The sequence below is a fragment of the Meleagris gallopavo genome, chromosome Z, assembly GCF_905368555.1.
Source record: "Meleagris gallopavo chromosome Z, MGAL_WU_HG_1.1, whole genome shotgun sequence".
Classification (NCBI taxonomy): Eukaryota; Metazoa; Chordata; class Aves; order Galliformes; family Phasianidae; genus Meleagris; species Meleagris gallopavo.
This window is the reverse complement of record NC_139435.1, coordinates 27237664-27254010: the sequence shown is the minus strand read 5'-3', so window position 1 is coordinate 27254010 and position 16347 is coordinate 27237664. Positions and strand designations below refer to the sequence as shown.

At 40.4% G+C, this 16347-nt stretch overlaps 2 protein-coding genes across 13 annotated transcripts in view; one reads left to right on the top strand and one right to left on the bottom strand.

Annotated features, from left to right (window-relative positions):
* Nucleotides 1–1767: 1767 nt before the first annotated feature.
* LOC146542178 (uncharacterized) lies at nt 1768–6113 on the bottom strand. Of its 2 annotated transcripts, XM_085212633.1 has the most exons (3): nt 4854–6094; nt 2413–2545; nt 1768–2022 (listed from the first exon to the last, which is right to left on the bottom strand). In XM_085212633.1, the coding sequence occupies exons 1-2, from the start codon at nt 5178–5180 to the stop codon at nt 2519–2521; spliced, it is 354 nt and encodes a 117-aa protein (XP_085068759.1). In that variant the 5' UTR covers nt 5181–6094; the 3' UTR covers nt 1768–2022; nt 2413–2518. The 2 variants fall into 2 exon arrangements, with proteins under 2 accessions (XP_085068759.1, XP_085068758.1); XM_085212632.1 differs by lacking the exons at nt 1768–2022; nt 2413–2545 and having other exon boundaries at nt 2552–5784; nt 5892–6113.
* The window catches only part of GLIS3 (GLIS family zinc finger 3), a 159740-nt gene continuing 147828 nt past the window's right edge, over nt 4436–16347 (top strand). For 4 of the 11 annotated variants that reach the window (XR_014880286.1, XM_085212628.1, XM_085212627.1 and 1 more), the window contains exon 1: nt 4438–4731. The gene's annotated coding sequence lies outside the window, so the exon portion shown is untranslated. Of the gene's footprint in view, nt 5282–16347 lie in introns of all 11 variants that reach the window. The other 7 variants (XM_085212631.1, XM_085212625.1, XM_085212620.1 and 4 more) reach the window with 7 other exon arrangements.

The window sequence follows — 16347 nt, the reverse complement described above, 5'->3', positions numbered from 1 at the left end:
ACTAAGGGAAGGCTTAGGTTAGATGTTAGGAGGAAGTTTTCGCTCAGAGGGTGGTGACGCACTGGAACAGGTTGCCCAAAGAGGTTGTGTACTCACCAGTGGTGAGTACAAAAGATTGATCACAGTATTTTCTGAACTACATCAGTTCTTGGGTGGAAATATGATGACGAAAGCTAACTACCAGTGATGTAAAATAACTGTATTGATCTAGGTTTCTGTTCTCACCTAGGAAATACAATTTAACATTAAAAATCAGTGCTGAAGTGTGTAGGCACAGAAACAAGTAGAATAAACACTGCAGAGGTATGTACATGCCAAGAAGTGATTAGTAAAATGCTTACTTTCACAAACAAGAAAAGCGAGTTTCAATGTTGCATTTGTCATCTGTTCAATCTGAAATTGCTGAGGCCTACAGAAGAAATCATTATTAATATCAGAAGATCTTACTGTAGATAAACAGAAGTTCCATTTTATCGCAGAATTTTCTTCTAAGGTTTCTGAGTGGACTGTGGGAAATTTCCATCTTTGCATCTTACTTCACCCTCAATTAATGTCCTACCTGTAATACTGTTTATACTGGTGTCAGTCATGCCAACAGACAGTAGGGAAAGAAATGGACGTCATGCCAACTCCTGATACTCAAATTCCCTATAGTCTATGAATGAAATTAAGAATGCTTGGTATCTTATAATTACCTGTATATTTCATTGTTCTACATTAAATCCAATTTGATTTCCAATTCTGTTTTGGCACAGAGACTGAGATTCCCAGGCAAAAGTCATCCTTACGTTCTCTTCAGCTATGTCTAGTGAAAAGCGTCGGTTAACTGTTGATAGCAAACTGCATTAGCTGAACTGCAGTGCTCATGCTAAGTCTTTTCCTTGACCAAATTTTTATGTGATTGGAAATGTATTCCATTCATTACTCTCATTTCCAGCTTCTTGAGGTGCACTGTAGAACGTGGAGTTCCCCCGCAGTTCACCTTTGTTTCTGACCTTAAACTATACACTATATCTCCACATGCTATTATACAAAGTGGCTGCTTTCTTCTGAAACAGTTCTGTGTAGGTTTATATTATATATAATCGATCTACATTTTACTTAAATGGATTCTGTTTACAGCTCATGTTTAGCCTGAATTAGTCTTGCAGAATTTGTCAAACTCTGATTCTCCAAGGATGTAAACAGAATGCATGTATTTTTCAATACTTATTCCCTTTTACTCTATTTACCACACTAGGGAATTTTTAAATGTCAGTCTAATGATTGACTTTGTACATCATTTCACATTGCAGGGTAGTGTCAGTTGCTGGAGTTGTTGGAGGAAATGAATGTAAGGATCTCCAGATGCTGCTAGTGACTTTGGAAATGTTAGCCATGTGTTCTGCATAGTGTTAAATGTATTGCCAAGAGGAGAATAAAAAAGTTGCCTTGTCTCCTCTATAACAAGTAGAACCCATCACAAAAGCATCAGGATATAAAAACAGGAATCAGAATTACATAGTAAAAAAAGCTTAGTGGCTCTCTTTTGTCATGATAGCATTAGACAGCCCTCCTCTCTCAGAAGACTTGGATAAATGTACCTATCTTGCTAACTCATCATTAGCAAGACTAAGGGTGTGAATGGTAACACAGCCCCAAAAATGCTGAAGCAGAAAAGATGTCAGACAGTCCTCCCTTGAAGAGTTCATTCTGTCCAGGGAGCCATTCTAAGCTAAGATGGAGAACATACAAACTTGCTTTTATAGATAAACCAGGGAAACGCAATTGCATGATATTGGAATATATTTAATGTCCATCCCAGATATATATGACACATATATAATTCAAGAAACAATTTGGTGATGACCTATCAGTTGCTGCAAAATATCTTGAAAAAGCTTCTTCATATCTGCAGTGTCTGAGAAATTGTACACTCAACCTTGTGTCCACTCTAGTCAATATGTCTGAAGCATGAAAAGGAAACAAGCCCTTCTCATTCTTTTAAATCTCTTCAGGGCTCACCCAGCAAGATGGTCTTTCCTAAGGAAAAAAGAGAGATTTATATGAGCACTTGTCTTTTCCATGATGCCTGATGGTAACACCCTTTTTGGACAAGCCCAATGGCATTATGCAACCAGAATCAGGATCTAAAGCAAGTGTACTGGAGCAGCTAGCGACTGTGCCTGCTAGCCTATGGGAGCAGTGCAGGAGTCAGACAAAAACTAGAAGAGAGCACATCCTTTTCTCAAAAAATCTTTGTAAAAATGCTTCTGCATTTAGCAGTTTGTAAACTGAAGGCTTAAATTATAGATTTGGTATAATTTTATATAGCATGCAACTTTACATTTCCTCAAGGAGCAACTCAAAGATTTTACTGAACTAAGAAAATTTCACTTGAGACTAAAGTGACAAAAGAACAATTTTCATTACCTCAGTAAAAACCAGTTTGGTCTTGGCTGGGTGATAGCATGAGTTGGCAGGGAATTCTGATGTGAACTCTCAAGTATCTGAATTCTGAATTCACCTTCTGAATTCATTATCTCCATTGGATACAGGGATTGAGCTAGAGAGGAGAAAAATTGCAATGGAAACAAGTTCATTTGACATAATAAAATGCAGAAGTTTTCTGACAGAACAATGCACTAACCTTTCAGTCTTCAAGGACATTTCCTGTATGGAATGAATATGGGAACATATGAAAACATCTTCAGCTCTATAAAAACTAAGGAAGATTTGGACTGCAGTCCCCAGTGTTAGTTTTGGTATTGTGAGATCTTCACTGTCATTTTTGTTCAGCATACTTCTCAGTGATCTTCAATGACAACAGCAAAAACTCCCTCTTTCTGTATGTAATGGCTGCATACTCCTTGTGTTTCAGAATATGTGTTTCAAAAAGCTAGGATCCATCGAATTTTTTCACTGAAGAATTGACAATTTACCTCCTACAGGTAATGACTCAAAAATGGATGAAGATTTTTTTATGGGTGTTGAATTTGTTTTCTGGCAATGTCCTCAGAGTTTACTTAAGGAAATTTAAATAGAGCAAGTTAGCTGTTTTAGTAATTTTGAACTGAAATATACATTTTGCAGACTTTTTTTATTTTTTTTTTATTATTATTATTATTTATTTTTTTTTATAAACCTATGTTGCAACGTGAGTCTACTAGTATCATTACAGTCAGTTCAATTCCATTTCATGGCTAACCCCTGAGATTTTCAATGATGAGATCCAGCTAGAATGTAATTGTATGACAAGTTCTGGGCTACATAGTACTGAGAGAACAACATGGGATGTTTTAATTTACTTGGCTCACAAATAAATCAGCCATTTTCATTTGCCAAAGACCCCTTCTTCATTTATTAGCACTTTTAATATGCTCTTCAAAGTCAGGCACTACTTACAAATACTTTTCTTTTATGATAATCTGTATATGTTACATGCATTTATTTTATTTAGACATAACTCAGTCGCTGCCTAAGCATCTGTGCATTTAGAAGCAAAGAGACTGCAAAACAGTGTCACCATACAAAAAAAGCCTGAAGCCTCAACATTTCCTTGTATCCTGGCTTTGTAAAGAACGTATGCTGTGGTCTTCTTACCAACTTGAGTCATGTGAATTTGATGTAATATGAGTAAAAAGCAAGATATTTAACTCAGAAGAGCTAACGATCTCAAGGCTGGCCCTGGGCAGCTCAATGACTGGGTGCACCCTGACAAACCATCCCATGCCTGCAGCCTACAGCTCTAGCAGACAAGCTGGCAGGAGAGCAGACTCCCCTTCTCCTTGGAAGATTGATCAGGGCAGCCACAGTGCCACTTGCTGGGATTTGGAGAAGTGGGTTAATACCTAGCCTAGGTTCTGGGCTTGCTTTGCTTGGAAGGTCTAAGGCTGCTGCACTCTCCTGGTGCCATGCATGCAGAAGTTATCTTGCTCTGGGACACCTCTGCCGGTAGGATTGGACATGGGAGTCATCAGGTAATCTCTGAGCCTGGCTCTCCAGCTGCTTATCTCCACCTCAGTTACAATCCCAATTACCCTGTTACAGTAATTAAAGAAAAATGATCCATGACAATACCAGAAGTTCTGCTTTGAGGCCCATTCTCTCTATCTAGCTTCCTGGGGGCCAGCACCAGGGTTTGCATGAATGAGGTCTTCCCAAGTGAGCGGACAGAGACAGCAGGTCTGACTCAGTATGTTCCAATCAGTTTTTTATTCTATTGCTAATCCGACCTCTGGTGTTTACAAGAAAAACCTCTGCCTTCACACCACATTTCTAAAAATCGCTCAGGAAAGCATCATCAAGCATCTAGCCCCCCGATTCTCTTCCCCACCCCAGAGGCGCTGTCCCCTTTCCTCACTTCCCCATCGCTACACTGGCCACTCCTGCACCCCACAGCAGTTTCCCAGCAGCCTCCCCCCGCCCCTTAAAGATCTATATAGTCCCGTGTAGACCATTTAAATCCCCATGCAGGACCACGGATCTCCCCGTGCCACCCTCCAATGCTCTCATCCCCTGCAGTGTCCCTTCAGCCCCAGAAGAGCCACCCCCACGCAACCGCGGCAAGGGTTAACGGCGGGGCCGGCGGGCACATGACGGCATGGCCCTGCCGGGTTCCGCGCTGCCGGCGGGGAGGCGAGAGGTGAGCGCGGCGAGGCGTGCGCGACCGCTCCGCGCCCCTTTCCGTCCGATCCCGCCTGCCCCCAGGGAAGGGTAGGGGGAGCTCGGCCCCTCCGACGCCGAGAGAGGGTGAGTCGGCAGCTCCCGTCCCCCTCGTCACAGCGGGGAGGGGGGAGAGGGAAGCAGGGAGTTACGGAGGAGAAAAAGCCAAACAAACGCGCCTGTGGTGAGGTTAGTTGGCCGTTACTCACCGCGCTGGCCAGCTTGCTGCCGCGAGAGGAGGGCGCAGCGTCGTCTGGCAGGACGGGACACACACCCTCCCTGCAGACGGGTCGCGCCGCGAGTGAATAAGCGGAGATAGGTAACCGCCGGAGGACGGCGCGACTGCCACCGGCGGCGCGGAGCGGCGGCAGCAGCGTGAGCGGCGCGGCGGGGCAGTACGCGGCGGGGGGCGAGGCGTGGTCCCGGTGCGGCCCCAGAGCCCGGTCCCCCCGGTAGCTGGCCCTGGGCCGGCCGTCAGCCGGGCACGGCACAGCAAGGGGCAGCGCTGCGGCCGGGCAGCTCAGCCTCCCCGGCATCACAACCACGACATTCACGGCTTTCAGCTGTGTTCTCCTCTCCCGAGACGGCGGGAGCAGCTTTTCGCCCGTGTAGAAGCTGCTGAAGTTTCAGTTGCGAGGTGTGTGGGCGTTGTACGGGTGGTGGTGGCCGACTCCTGGGACATCTGCCGGCAGAAGCGCGTGGTAGTGGCAGCGGGACACCGGGGCAGGTGGCTGTGGCCCTGTGGCTCTGCCTCCCACGGGGACACCGCCGGTGCCGTGCCGGGTCCTGCTTGCACTCGCACCTTCTCCGCTGCTGATGCTGCAGTGTCAGCAATTGCGGCCGCGCTCCCGGAGGGTCCAAAGTCATGATGGGCAACGCGAGCGGGGCAGCGGCGTGAGTACAAGGCGCAAAAGTCGGGTTTCGCAGAAGCCACAACGTGTAAGGGTGCTGCAGTTGTCAGCAGCACATCGCAAAGCATGCCTCAGACAGGTGCTCGCTGCCGTCAGATTGTGCTGGGTTTCTCCAAAAGCTTCCCGAATTTTGTAGCTCATCCTAATGAGGGTAACGCCGCTCCTGGGAAGTTCGTGCTGTTGTGCTGCAGCAGCCACTTGCAGTAGTTCTGCCTTGCTGCCCTCAGTCCTAAAGGAGAAAAGGTTGAGAAGATTCTAATTACCATCGTAAAAACCTGAGAAAGTTTTTCTAGTGAAGTGGTAGAAGTGCTGGGTCCCAATTGCACGAGGACATACATCATCCTGATAACGGCTGCCCTCCTGGTGATAGTCGCAGCACTAGCGGTGGCTGCGTTCTGTGCTGTGTTTGTGCAGCTCCTTGCACAAAGGCATTCCTTACTGTGACTAATCTTCCCAGGAATTACAGTGATGCAAGCAATAAGTAATTAGTATATTTTATTATTCTAGCGCTGAGAAACTCAGTCATGTTTGGAGGCTGGTCATCTTACAGTGCTGCAGAGAGCTTCTTCTGGCTTTTTTATGCCTGGTTCATTGATGCTCTATCAAGAAGGCTTCCTGCTAATCTTGGAGAACCAGAAAACCCTCAGGCTGTACATCCCTCCCCTTGCTTTCTTTGGCTGACCACCCGCATTTAACAAACGTGAGGTATCATCAGGGTACTGTGGTTTGGAAATCAGCCCCCGTGGTAGTCCAAAAGCACAGGTGTTGTGAAAAGAATATGAACTGCCAAACCGGTGGATACTCTGTGAGGCACCTATTATAGCAGTGCATGGCTTCTGAGATGCCAGGTAGCATAGAGGGTCAGAAATATTCTGTGTAAATTGAGTGGAAGGCTTATCTGTAGTTTAAGTTTTGAAGCCACATTATCTTCCTTTACTGTAGCTGTTATTCCTAATCTGCATGTTGTCCCAATCTTAATTACCAGCTGAAACTCCTTCCCACGAGAAGAAAAAGGAAAACCTATCACTTCAGCTGTTTTGATTGTGAGCTATAGCCAAGTGCTGCACCTGTGCAGCAGTCATCATACCAGTGCTTCATTTGGTGTGCACGCACTTTTCCAAAAATTAGTTATTAAGCCAGGGACTGGTACCTCTGCCTGGGTGCATGCTTGTTGCACACAGCTGCAGGGCACAGCAACAACAGGAGCCTCCAGGGCTCTGTTTCTGTAGGCACAGGACTATTAATGAGGCATTGATGCTTTCCCCTGGACTGGTGCTGAGATGGGGCAGGTGAGTGGGGGAGAGACTGTCTTTGTTCATGATGGGCTGAGGATGTGTGCACAGTCCTGCAGCACACAGTCCAGAAGTACAAAGAGAGGTGACCACGTCCGCTCCCACAGTGCATGGCAGCTGCTATGGAGCTGAAATAAGGATCCTTCAGCCTTCTTTGTTTTGGGATGGTGCTTACTACCTAATGCGCAAAGTGCCCGTGTCTGATAGATGTCACATAACTGCATGTCTCCTGAGCTAGATTCATTACACCTCCTTCAGAGCTGACTTCAGCTCTTACGGGAGCTGAAGGGTGTTTGCCTCCTTCTTCAGTGGCTGAAGTGGTAAGCCAGCTCTTTCTAAACTGCACTGGAACAGCAGACAGTGTGGCATACTGTGCTGCTGGCACAGGTTTGTGAATTCTTTGTTCTGCTTTTTGAAGGATTACTAATCACATTTTCCAGTCTGATTTAAATTTTACTACATAGTCTTCTGAAAGTGAATTTATAAATCATTGTTGTGGATTTTGAGTAACTTTATTGTCATGTTGTTACTGATAGAGGTACAGTAATAAAACTTTGAGTAATGTCAGCTTAAAAAAGGAGACTTCAGAAGCCATCAACCTATTTATATTTCCTTTGACATTACTGTGAGTAAGACAGGGCACTGCAATGTCTCACTGATGGAGAGAAATATCTCACCAAAAGGTAGCAAGTGCTTGTGTTTCTTTGGTACAGCAAAATAATTCATCTAGCACAAATGTAATATTCTTTGCAATTCTTGTATTGTAAATTTCAGTCTTATTCATCATTTCAAAGTGTCATGTAAGTCACTATAACCAGGAACTATTTATGGTGTGAAGGTCAGATAGAACATAATTAGCATCCTAATTTTTTTTTAGTTTGCTTTAATGCACCTCTCCATATCCAATGTTTTGGTTTGAATTAGTTTGGCCCCACTGGCCTTCATATGAGAATGGCATTTTAATGGAAGCTGGTATGAAACAAATGAAATCAATGAAATGGCATTTGTGACCAAATAAATAATACTGTCATTACTGTGAAGTACTCATTTAAAAAGATGGGTTAGGTAACTCTCTCCAAGATGTTTTAATATTTTGTTTGCATGTTAAAATAATGTTATACTTCTTCATTATAGAATCAGAAAATGAATTCTAGAGAAGTAACTTATTTCTGCTTTCCTCAAAATGAACAAAAGTTGCATTGCGTGCACTTGCAGACCATTTCGTTCAAAATACATCTTACTTAAGGAAAGAAATTAGAGGCCCGGAAACCTTTTCTCCAAATGTGGAAAAACAGCAGTAGACAATGATAAAAGTGAGGCAAAGACAGCACAGAACTGTCTTCATCATTGTAAAATAGAGTACAGAGGAGAACAGCAGGGAGATCAACCAGCTTTGACCTGGATTTTACCTGAGCTGGCAGGTCTGTGTAAACTGTGTATACTTCTGTTGATTAAACCAAAGGCACTTCTACTTAGTAAAGCTGATGCATTTGTCATGTATTTCTTTGGTTATATTATTACTTTTTGCAGACAGGAATTATTGACAAAAATGTTCTTTTTTTTGTAGCCCATTTATAATGCCATGCTATATTGCCTTGCCAGTGAAACAACTGCCTTTGTATATCCTTTTCTAAGGACCTACTCACCTGTGTTAGGGCAAGGTACATTCTGCTTTTAAAACAAACTGAGAATTTCAGAACATTCAGCTCTGCCTGTCCTTAGTTGAATTGAAAAGAGTGATTTGTGCTTCAGGTAGGCATGAAAATTAGTAATACTGCATATAATTTGTGTACCACATGAGTTTTATTCCTGTGATACACAACTATAACAAAGCAAGATAATATTTAAAATACATATTTTATAACCATTTCAGTGTCAATAGGGTATCTCTTCTTAAAAATGTCAGTCAGGGTGTTGCTTTTGCCTTTGAATGTAATATACATAGCTCTTTCATTGTTAATGAGTTTAACCTGTAGTATAGTCACTTAGATAACTTCTACTCTATTCTGGAGATGTGCTATGAATGCAGTTTTGCAAAAGGCATGTTTGGTGTTATGCTTTTCTTTTCTTTTTTTTTTTTGGCAGTGCATGGAAAGAGAAAAATGGAACACTGTAGAAAGTCAAGAGTTTCATATTAAACTTCATGCAAACTTCAGTCATGAATACACTGGTCATAACTTTTCTGGCTTCAATGCTGAAAATCTCATGTGCTGAAGATAAAAGTTACAGATCAATGTTTTGCTGCAGAGAAGTTGTAATGCTGGGTTCAAACCATAGTATATACATGAATGAAAACCATAATCAAAGATGAACCTCAGTTTTATTCCTATCAACTTAATTTGTGTATCTAACCAAGTTAACTAGGCACCGTATATATGATTCAACAAAATACTTGAACATGTACTTAATGTTAAACTCATGAACCTAGTGATTAAAGTTGGGCATGTACTATTCAGCTGAATTAGGGCTGATATTACTCAATCAATGCGACATCTTAGCCTAGTGATTTCACTGATGCAACTTTTTTTCTACAAATCTTTTTTAGGCCAGGAAATGTTTAGATCTAGCTGAGGTGTTCAGGAAATGCTCAGAAGTTGTACTAAGGGACATGGATTATAGGCAAATATTGGTGGTAGGTGGATGGTTGGACTAGATCTTGGAGGTCTTTTCCAACCTTGCTGATTCTATGATTCTTTGATGCTGCCATTTGTTAGGTCATGGCTGAGATCACTTAAACCCTTTATTTGTTTTATCTTCTAAGAATGAAGTAATGGGAAAAGTAAAATAAAGAAAAGTGTCTTAGTGGAAAGTCAGAGTTGCAAAATTATTGGCATAAATTGGAAGATATTCTTGAAAATTTGCAGCTGTATGATGGCTAAGTTAGAGTGTATCTGCAGATTTACAATAGAAATCTGCTTTTGCAGGAACAGCAGTTATGTTTTTGAATACCCACCAGAGCTGGGAGGGCCAGAGACATTTCCGTGGTTTTCCTTTTCCCTCTCCATTTTCTTGTGTGTACATTCTTTAGAATGTGAACTGGCATCTCTTTCCTTTTTTGTCTACATCTACATAATGCTGCCCTGCTGTGTTTGCTTTGCAACACCATTTTAATTAACAGATCAAAGAGGTGACAGGAAAAGAGGAGATAGCCTGTTCATCATAGTGACCACAGTCTATAAGGGAGTCTTTTCAGTCCTGGCTGCATTCTTTCACTTGCTTAGCATTCACTTCATTTCATGGCTGGTTTAGCTAATGTGAAGGTAGCTGACCTTATTGCAGTCTTCAGCTTTTGAAGAGGCAGGTTCTCTTTGTGTTGAAGTTGTGAGCCTTTGCTCAGCTTTGTTCTTTCTCCCTAACTGGCCCCGTAACACTTGTACTTTGTTGCTTGTAGCCAGTGATGTCACAGAGTTAAGAACTCCAGGAAGACCTCTCTTTTATTTGGTGTTATTTACTATTTATTTTTTTTTTAAATGCATTCTTTCTTAAATAGACATATGTGTGATGGATTACTTCTTAACTTTGGATTGATGTCAGTCATAGCTATGGGTCTGTAAAAATACTCTTTGATTACATTAACTGCTTATAAATGAACAGGAGGTCATGCAGTATGAGCCACCCGACCATGGGTATTCCTCATGTTCCATGTTTTGTTCAGTGGTCAGGAGATCCTACTTATCTGAGTTCACACAGAAATGCCCTACCCATCTTCAGATAGCAGCAGCCCAAGCCCAGCTATTGGAAACATGTTCACTGGTGTACACTCAAAAAGACATCTTGCAGGAGAGGTAGGTCCTCAGAGCCTCGTCATTAACAGTACAATTCACCTTCCTGCTTTAAGACCCAGGAGACAAGTGGTTACAAATGGGAAGCCTTTATTACAAGGTCCAGGCCCACAGTCTTTGATGACAAAACAGCAAGAATTTGGAAACGTATTTTCCCTATGCACAGGTAACAACATTTCTTCTGCAGTACTATATATCTAGATGATACTGATTTTAGTTGATGAAATTCTGTCTCTTTAGCATTCTTTTGCTGCAACAGAAGAGATACTGAAGCAGAATGTTCTACTATTTTTCACTAAAGTAATTCATCACTTGATTATGGCTAGGAATATTGTAATTGACAGCAGTTGCTCATACACCCTAAGCTGTCCTATGTTTCCTTATAAACAGCATAGTCTTTGCTTTTCTAATGTAACTCAACAGATCCAGATAGTTACTTTGTGCTCTGTAGAGACAGAATTTTGTGAGTGCTGTCAGAAATATTCCGTCTTGGATGCATGAACACAGCTTTCCTTCCATGACTAACAACTGCTTACTCATGATAGCAGCAGTGTAGTCATAGTTTTTTTCGTGTACTTAGACAAGGCAAGCTGTAAAGCACCTTGGAGCATGTCTTAACCACAGATGTGCAATTTGGTTTTTGGAACCACTGTGTATGCTGTAGAAAATAATGAAAAGTAGCTCTCACAAGATCTGTAGCCTGGTCCTCAGTACATCAGATATTTACATGATTATCTGGAATTACTTTCTTGTCTGCTCCTAGGACTGTAAAGATTAAATAAAGAGAACTTTAAGGTTTCAGAAATAATTGATTCTAGCAGTGCTGGAAATTGAGATGCTACTTTTGAGGAATTAGAATATCTTACTTTGAGAACTTAATGTAGATGTGAGGATTTCATGGATGGAAAAGAATTAAATATTTTGAAACACTAATAAAAGTTTTGATTTTCATTTGAGTGCAAATGCAGAAAAGGAAACAGATTTCTTCTTTTATTCCAAGTGTATTGCTTCTTCACTCTGTTTGCATTAAAGTTCATTAAGTCCATCCACTTCAGCATGGCACACAAACTTGAAACCATCAGTATTTTAGAATGAGCTGAAAGTTAACTGCCTGCTTGAGTGTTCTGCTGAGTCGGACCTATAGTAATGCATATATATATTCATTGGGGGATCTCTGATTGGTACTTGCTGTTGTGGTGGTGGTGGGTATTCCTTACAATATTTGGCTTCAAGCTTCTGCTGTTGGCAGTGAGAGGAAGTGGACTCTTTACTCTATGAGGTCTAGGGGAACTTCTCTCAGTCAGCAGGTAGAGCTTAATTCTGTCTCAGTTCAAAGTGGTTTGTTTATACGTATCACAGCATGGATCTCTGTCTTATATTTCTAAAACAGCCTAATGTAACAGTTGCTCCACCAGCTGTATACTTTGCAGAGATCATCATATGGCAAAGAGTGTATCACCTAGTTTATTGTCTTTGGTATTTGGGGATTTGGGTCTACCATGTGTAACCACAGTGTTCCTGACTGTTGTTGTTTCCACCCTTCTTCTTTGGCCCACTCTCCTGTCACACATTTAAAACAATCTGCTGTTTTGTGGGATAGTGAATAGAGAGATTCCAGCAGAAGACCTGGCACTGGAGAAGTTTGTAATTAACACTGCTGCGTAAACGTTGTTTGCTTGTAATAAATATGTGACTGAAAAGACAAGAGGCAGTGACAATTGTAAAGCAAAATGAGAAACACTGGGAAAGAGATAAGGAGACAAAGAGAATGAGTGCTGATATACTTGTCTTCCAAAAGCATATTCTGTATTTTTCTTCTGTAGTCAGATGATACAGGAGATCTGCATAGCCCTTAACTGTTCCCTGTTCGCCTTCATCAAATGGATGTTAAAATATTATACTTGTAAATGAGAGAATATGTTGTGATTTTATTTTTGAGAATGTATAGAATAGCAGAAATTCTATAAAATGCAAATAGTTATCATGGAAGAAGATACTACGAGCTTCAGATACCGTGGACTTAAGATTCTGTGTTTCTACTGATTGGGATTAATCATAATTATTAACAATACTGCTTACAAGTTGAAGAAGTATATCCACTATGGAAGAAAAAAGTTCATCTACTTAGCCACATCCAGTTAATTTTCTAAGACTTTGATCTCTGATATACCATTTAAACCTTATAAATTAGTCTATAAACCTTGTAAAACTGTTTGTCTAACAAGTGCCTGTGCAGTTCTTTCATATTTTGTCCCTTTCTAGTGGCTGTTACATAGAGGGAATGTCTTCTGATAGGCATTTAATTTAAACAAAAAATAAAGCTTTTTCTCAAGAAGTCAATTGTTTTCCTTTTACAGTTGTCTCAAGATGATTTAAAGAAGCTTGCACAATTCAGAAGTGTGGGCTTTTTTTTCTTTTTTTTTCTTTTTTTTTAACTTTAAAACATATGGGATAGTAAAAGCAGCAAGATACACAACAGACTGACTTAGTGGTTTTAGAAAATAGTTTTCCTATTCTCTTTCAATAATGGATAAACAGCACCACAACAAGGAAGAAGGAAAGAGCAGACTATTTCAGAGCAGTCCAACCATGTGCCTTGTTTTCTGTGGATTTTTATTTATATATTTATTTGTTTATTTGGACAGGAGGTGGTATTGTATACACTAAGAGGACAATAATAATCTACAGTAAGCACAACATGCCCTCAGCAACAGCTGAGAATCTTTTATTTGCATGAGAACTATCTTTTATAGTGATTGAAAGCTTTGTCAGACAACGATTTTTAGAAAGGATGCCACTTCAAGTCACATTAGGAAAAAATTTTATACTTTTGTGCATGATGAGAACCTAAAGCATACTGTACATTTTTATTATATGGAAAAAAAAAAGCAAGTCTTAATAGACACTGATGTATGTTCCCAAAGGGGATATTTTGACACAGAAATTTGGTGCAAAATTCAGGCATAACAGTAAACATAATTGACATTGGAAATCTACAGTCTCTAATTTCATTTGATATGTGTATTTAGCCACTTTTTGTGAATATTCAGTTTTACACTTATCAGATTTGCTCAGACTTTCAAAGCAGATCTTTATTGACAGTAGTTGCTCAGGTGACAGAGAGTTGTAGGGATATCAGGGAAAAATAAGCAGAAAGAGGTGAGAACAATAGAGGAAGATAGAAGTCCATAAGATGATAGCATTTGCCTTCAGCTTCTCTTTTTCAGTGTGGAAGATTTTTTGACAAATGTCTTGTACTGAAAAATAATATAATTTTTAAAATCCAGCTTTCTACTGAATGTTCTATTAGTATGGTAATTTTTAAAATAAATTCTAATCTTATGGTACAATGGTACAGATTTCAACTCTAGCGATATCCAGACCATGTTATGTATTTGAAGATGTACTGCTTAACTTATCTTCTCTAAATTCCCATATCTGGGCAGTATTTCATCTTAAGAAACTAGTAGCTGTTCTTACTGCTTGTCTTATTCACTCATTTGTACAGACAATATTTTTTTGAATTTGAGCTGGATGATGTTCAGACACATCCTGAGGGCTCTTGTGACTAACATGGTAATAAAATCCCTAATATTTCAGAAGACATACTGTGTTTTCCAGACGGCCAACATGTTCAACACCTGTACCTCTCTCTTACTATATGAATGAGAACATATTTTTCTGAAGTCCATCAAGAGGTATTAAAAACAAACATAATTCTAGTAGTTTAGGTAGTGAAGGACACTGGGCTGTTTCCCTCATCATTGTCTAGTTGAGGACAGTGGAGGGTAGGGTCCTGCTGGGGGACTTGGGGACTTGGTCTGAATGCCTGCGATCATACTTATCTGTTTATGGAAGTTCATTTGAAGATAAAGCAGATTTTCCTCTAATGTCAGATAATATATTGTAGTCTTCCAGCAGCTCAAATTTGTCCAGTGGAGAATTTCTGCAGTGATCACTATTATCCATTGAGGTGCTGTTTGTGGAGGTGGTGTAGCTGCTGCACTTCCAGCCATTGTGCTTATAACACAGCAGAGATGCACCAGGTGGACACAGGAAGAGGGAAGGCTTTTGGTCTTCTTTACTTACCTTTATCTTATTTCTTTACTTATCTTTATCTTACTTCTTTACTTGTGGTTTGAGCTAGTATATTTTGCAAGACTTTCTAGAAATTGTGAGCAGCTCTCAGTCAAGAGAGCTGTAGCCATCTTCTTGCTTACCCTGTTGTCTCTAGCAGTGGATGACACAGCATATGTAGGGATTCCAAGACTTGAAAACTAAGCTCACCTTTTTTTCCATTCTGGTTGCTCTATTAAAACTGCTCTACTCAGCATGTGTGTACGTGTCTGAGGCTGTATTATAACTAGGAAGATTTTTTGAGGGGAGTAGGAGGATGGAGAGGGAGGGTCTTTTTGGCTTTTTTCATAGGCATTGGAAAGAACAGCACCTCCAATGCTGTTAAGCTGTGTGAGAACTGTTAAACCTGACTAGAAAGGATCATTTGTCTCCTCTGCTCAAGAGAGCCTTGTTTCACTTCTGGACAATAACTACACAGGTCTGTGAAGTCTGTTATGTGCAGAAGTGTTAATCAGTAAGCAGCTTGAGCCTCATTTGAAATCTTTTTTACACACTTATTTTGCTCTGTAGTACTGTTGTTTTTATGTGTCACTTGGCACAGCCTGAAAACAAGTTGTTCATCAGCATTCTGTGCAGTTCCTTACAAAGAAAGCTTGATTCAGGTCTTACTTTCTTTTTAAGCTGTTTTTTAAAAAATCAATTTTCAGCAGTTTTTAAGCCTACTTATTGACAATGTTTAGGTACAGCAAAGTGATTAAGTGATAGTAATCTTAATTGTATCCAATTTGACAGATTTTCCAGCCTGCATACGCTTCAGTGGACTTGACATATTTGGAAAGGAGCATACAACCCATCAAGGCAAGGAAGTCATTAATTACAGCTCTGACAATTGTTGATTACATACGTTCTTGATCAAACAAGGAAGGGTCTTGATGGATTTCTCTGTCCTGTCCAAGACTTTCCAATGGGGCAGATGAGAATGCGGGACTCTCCGAGCTTAATTCTAGAATTAGTTATAGGCATTGAATGAACAGGTTGTAATCTAGGCCTGCAATCCTGGTTAGATTTGAGGAAGGTCTCTTTGGGTTTTGTCACACCTTTTATAGCATATACAAAAGGTCTACTTAATGTAAAAGTTGGTGGATGCCTGCTGCAAGACATTCCTTTGGAGTGGTTGTTACAGCTTAATTTATTTTATTTTTCCATCCGCCATGTTTCAGTCATGTGTCAATTGAAAATAAATGATGTTCAGGAAACTCCTGAAAATTAGCAGTAGAAGGCATTAATTTACAGTGACATTGACTGTGTACTTTTAGAGTTTTTATTATAAGTAAGTGTTCAAAACTTTGTTTAAGAACAAAATGTTCAACAAAATGTAAATAACTAGTGATACCAACATGTATATTGGACGTGTTATAAAGGCCCAAGGCAACTTACAAAAATTCCCTGAAAAGTATTAGGCTTGACACCAGAAAGAATCTGATGTACCCAGAAACTGTAAAATCCCTCAAGAGTATTAGGCATTTTGCCAACACTTAACAATTCCGCAGTAAGAGGTTACTTTATACTCAGCCTTTTATTTTTATTCTGTGCCTTGTGGGCTTAGACATTATGTTCTAAAATTGATACTAGCTATCTAAA

Excerpts from the sequence above, each read along its gene's own strand:
- LOC146542178 (XM_085212632.1), bottom strand. The coding sequence starts at position 5,180 with ATGCCGGGGAGGCTGAGCTGCCCGGCCGCAGCGCTGCCCCTTGCTGTG.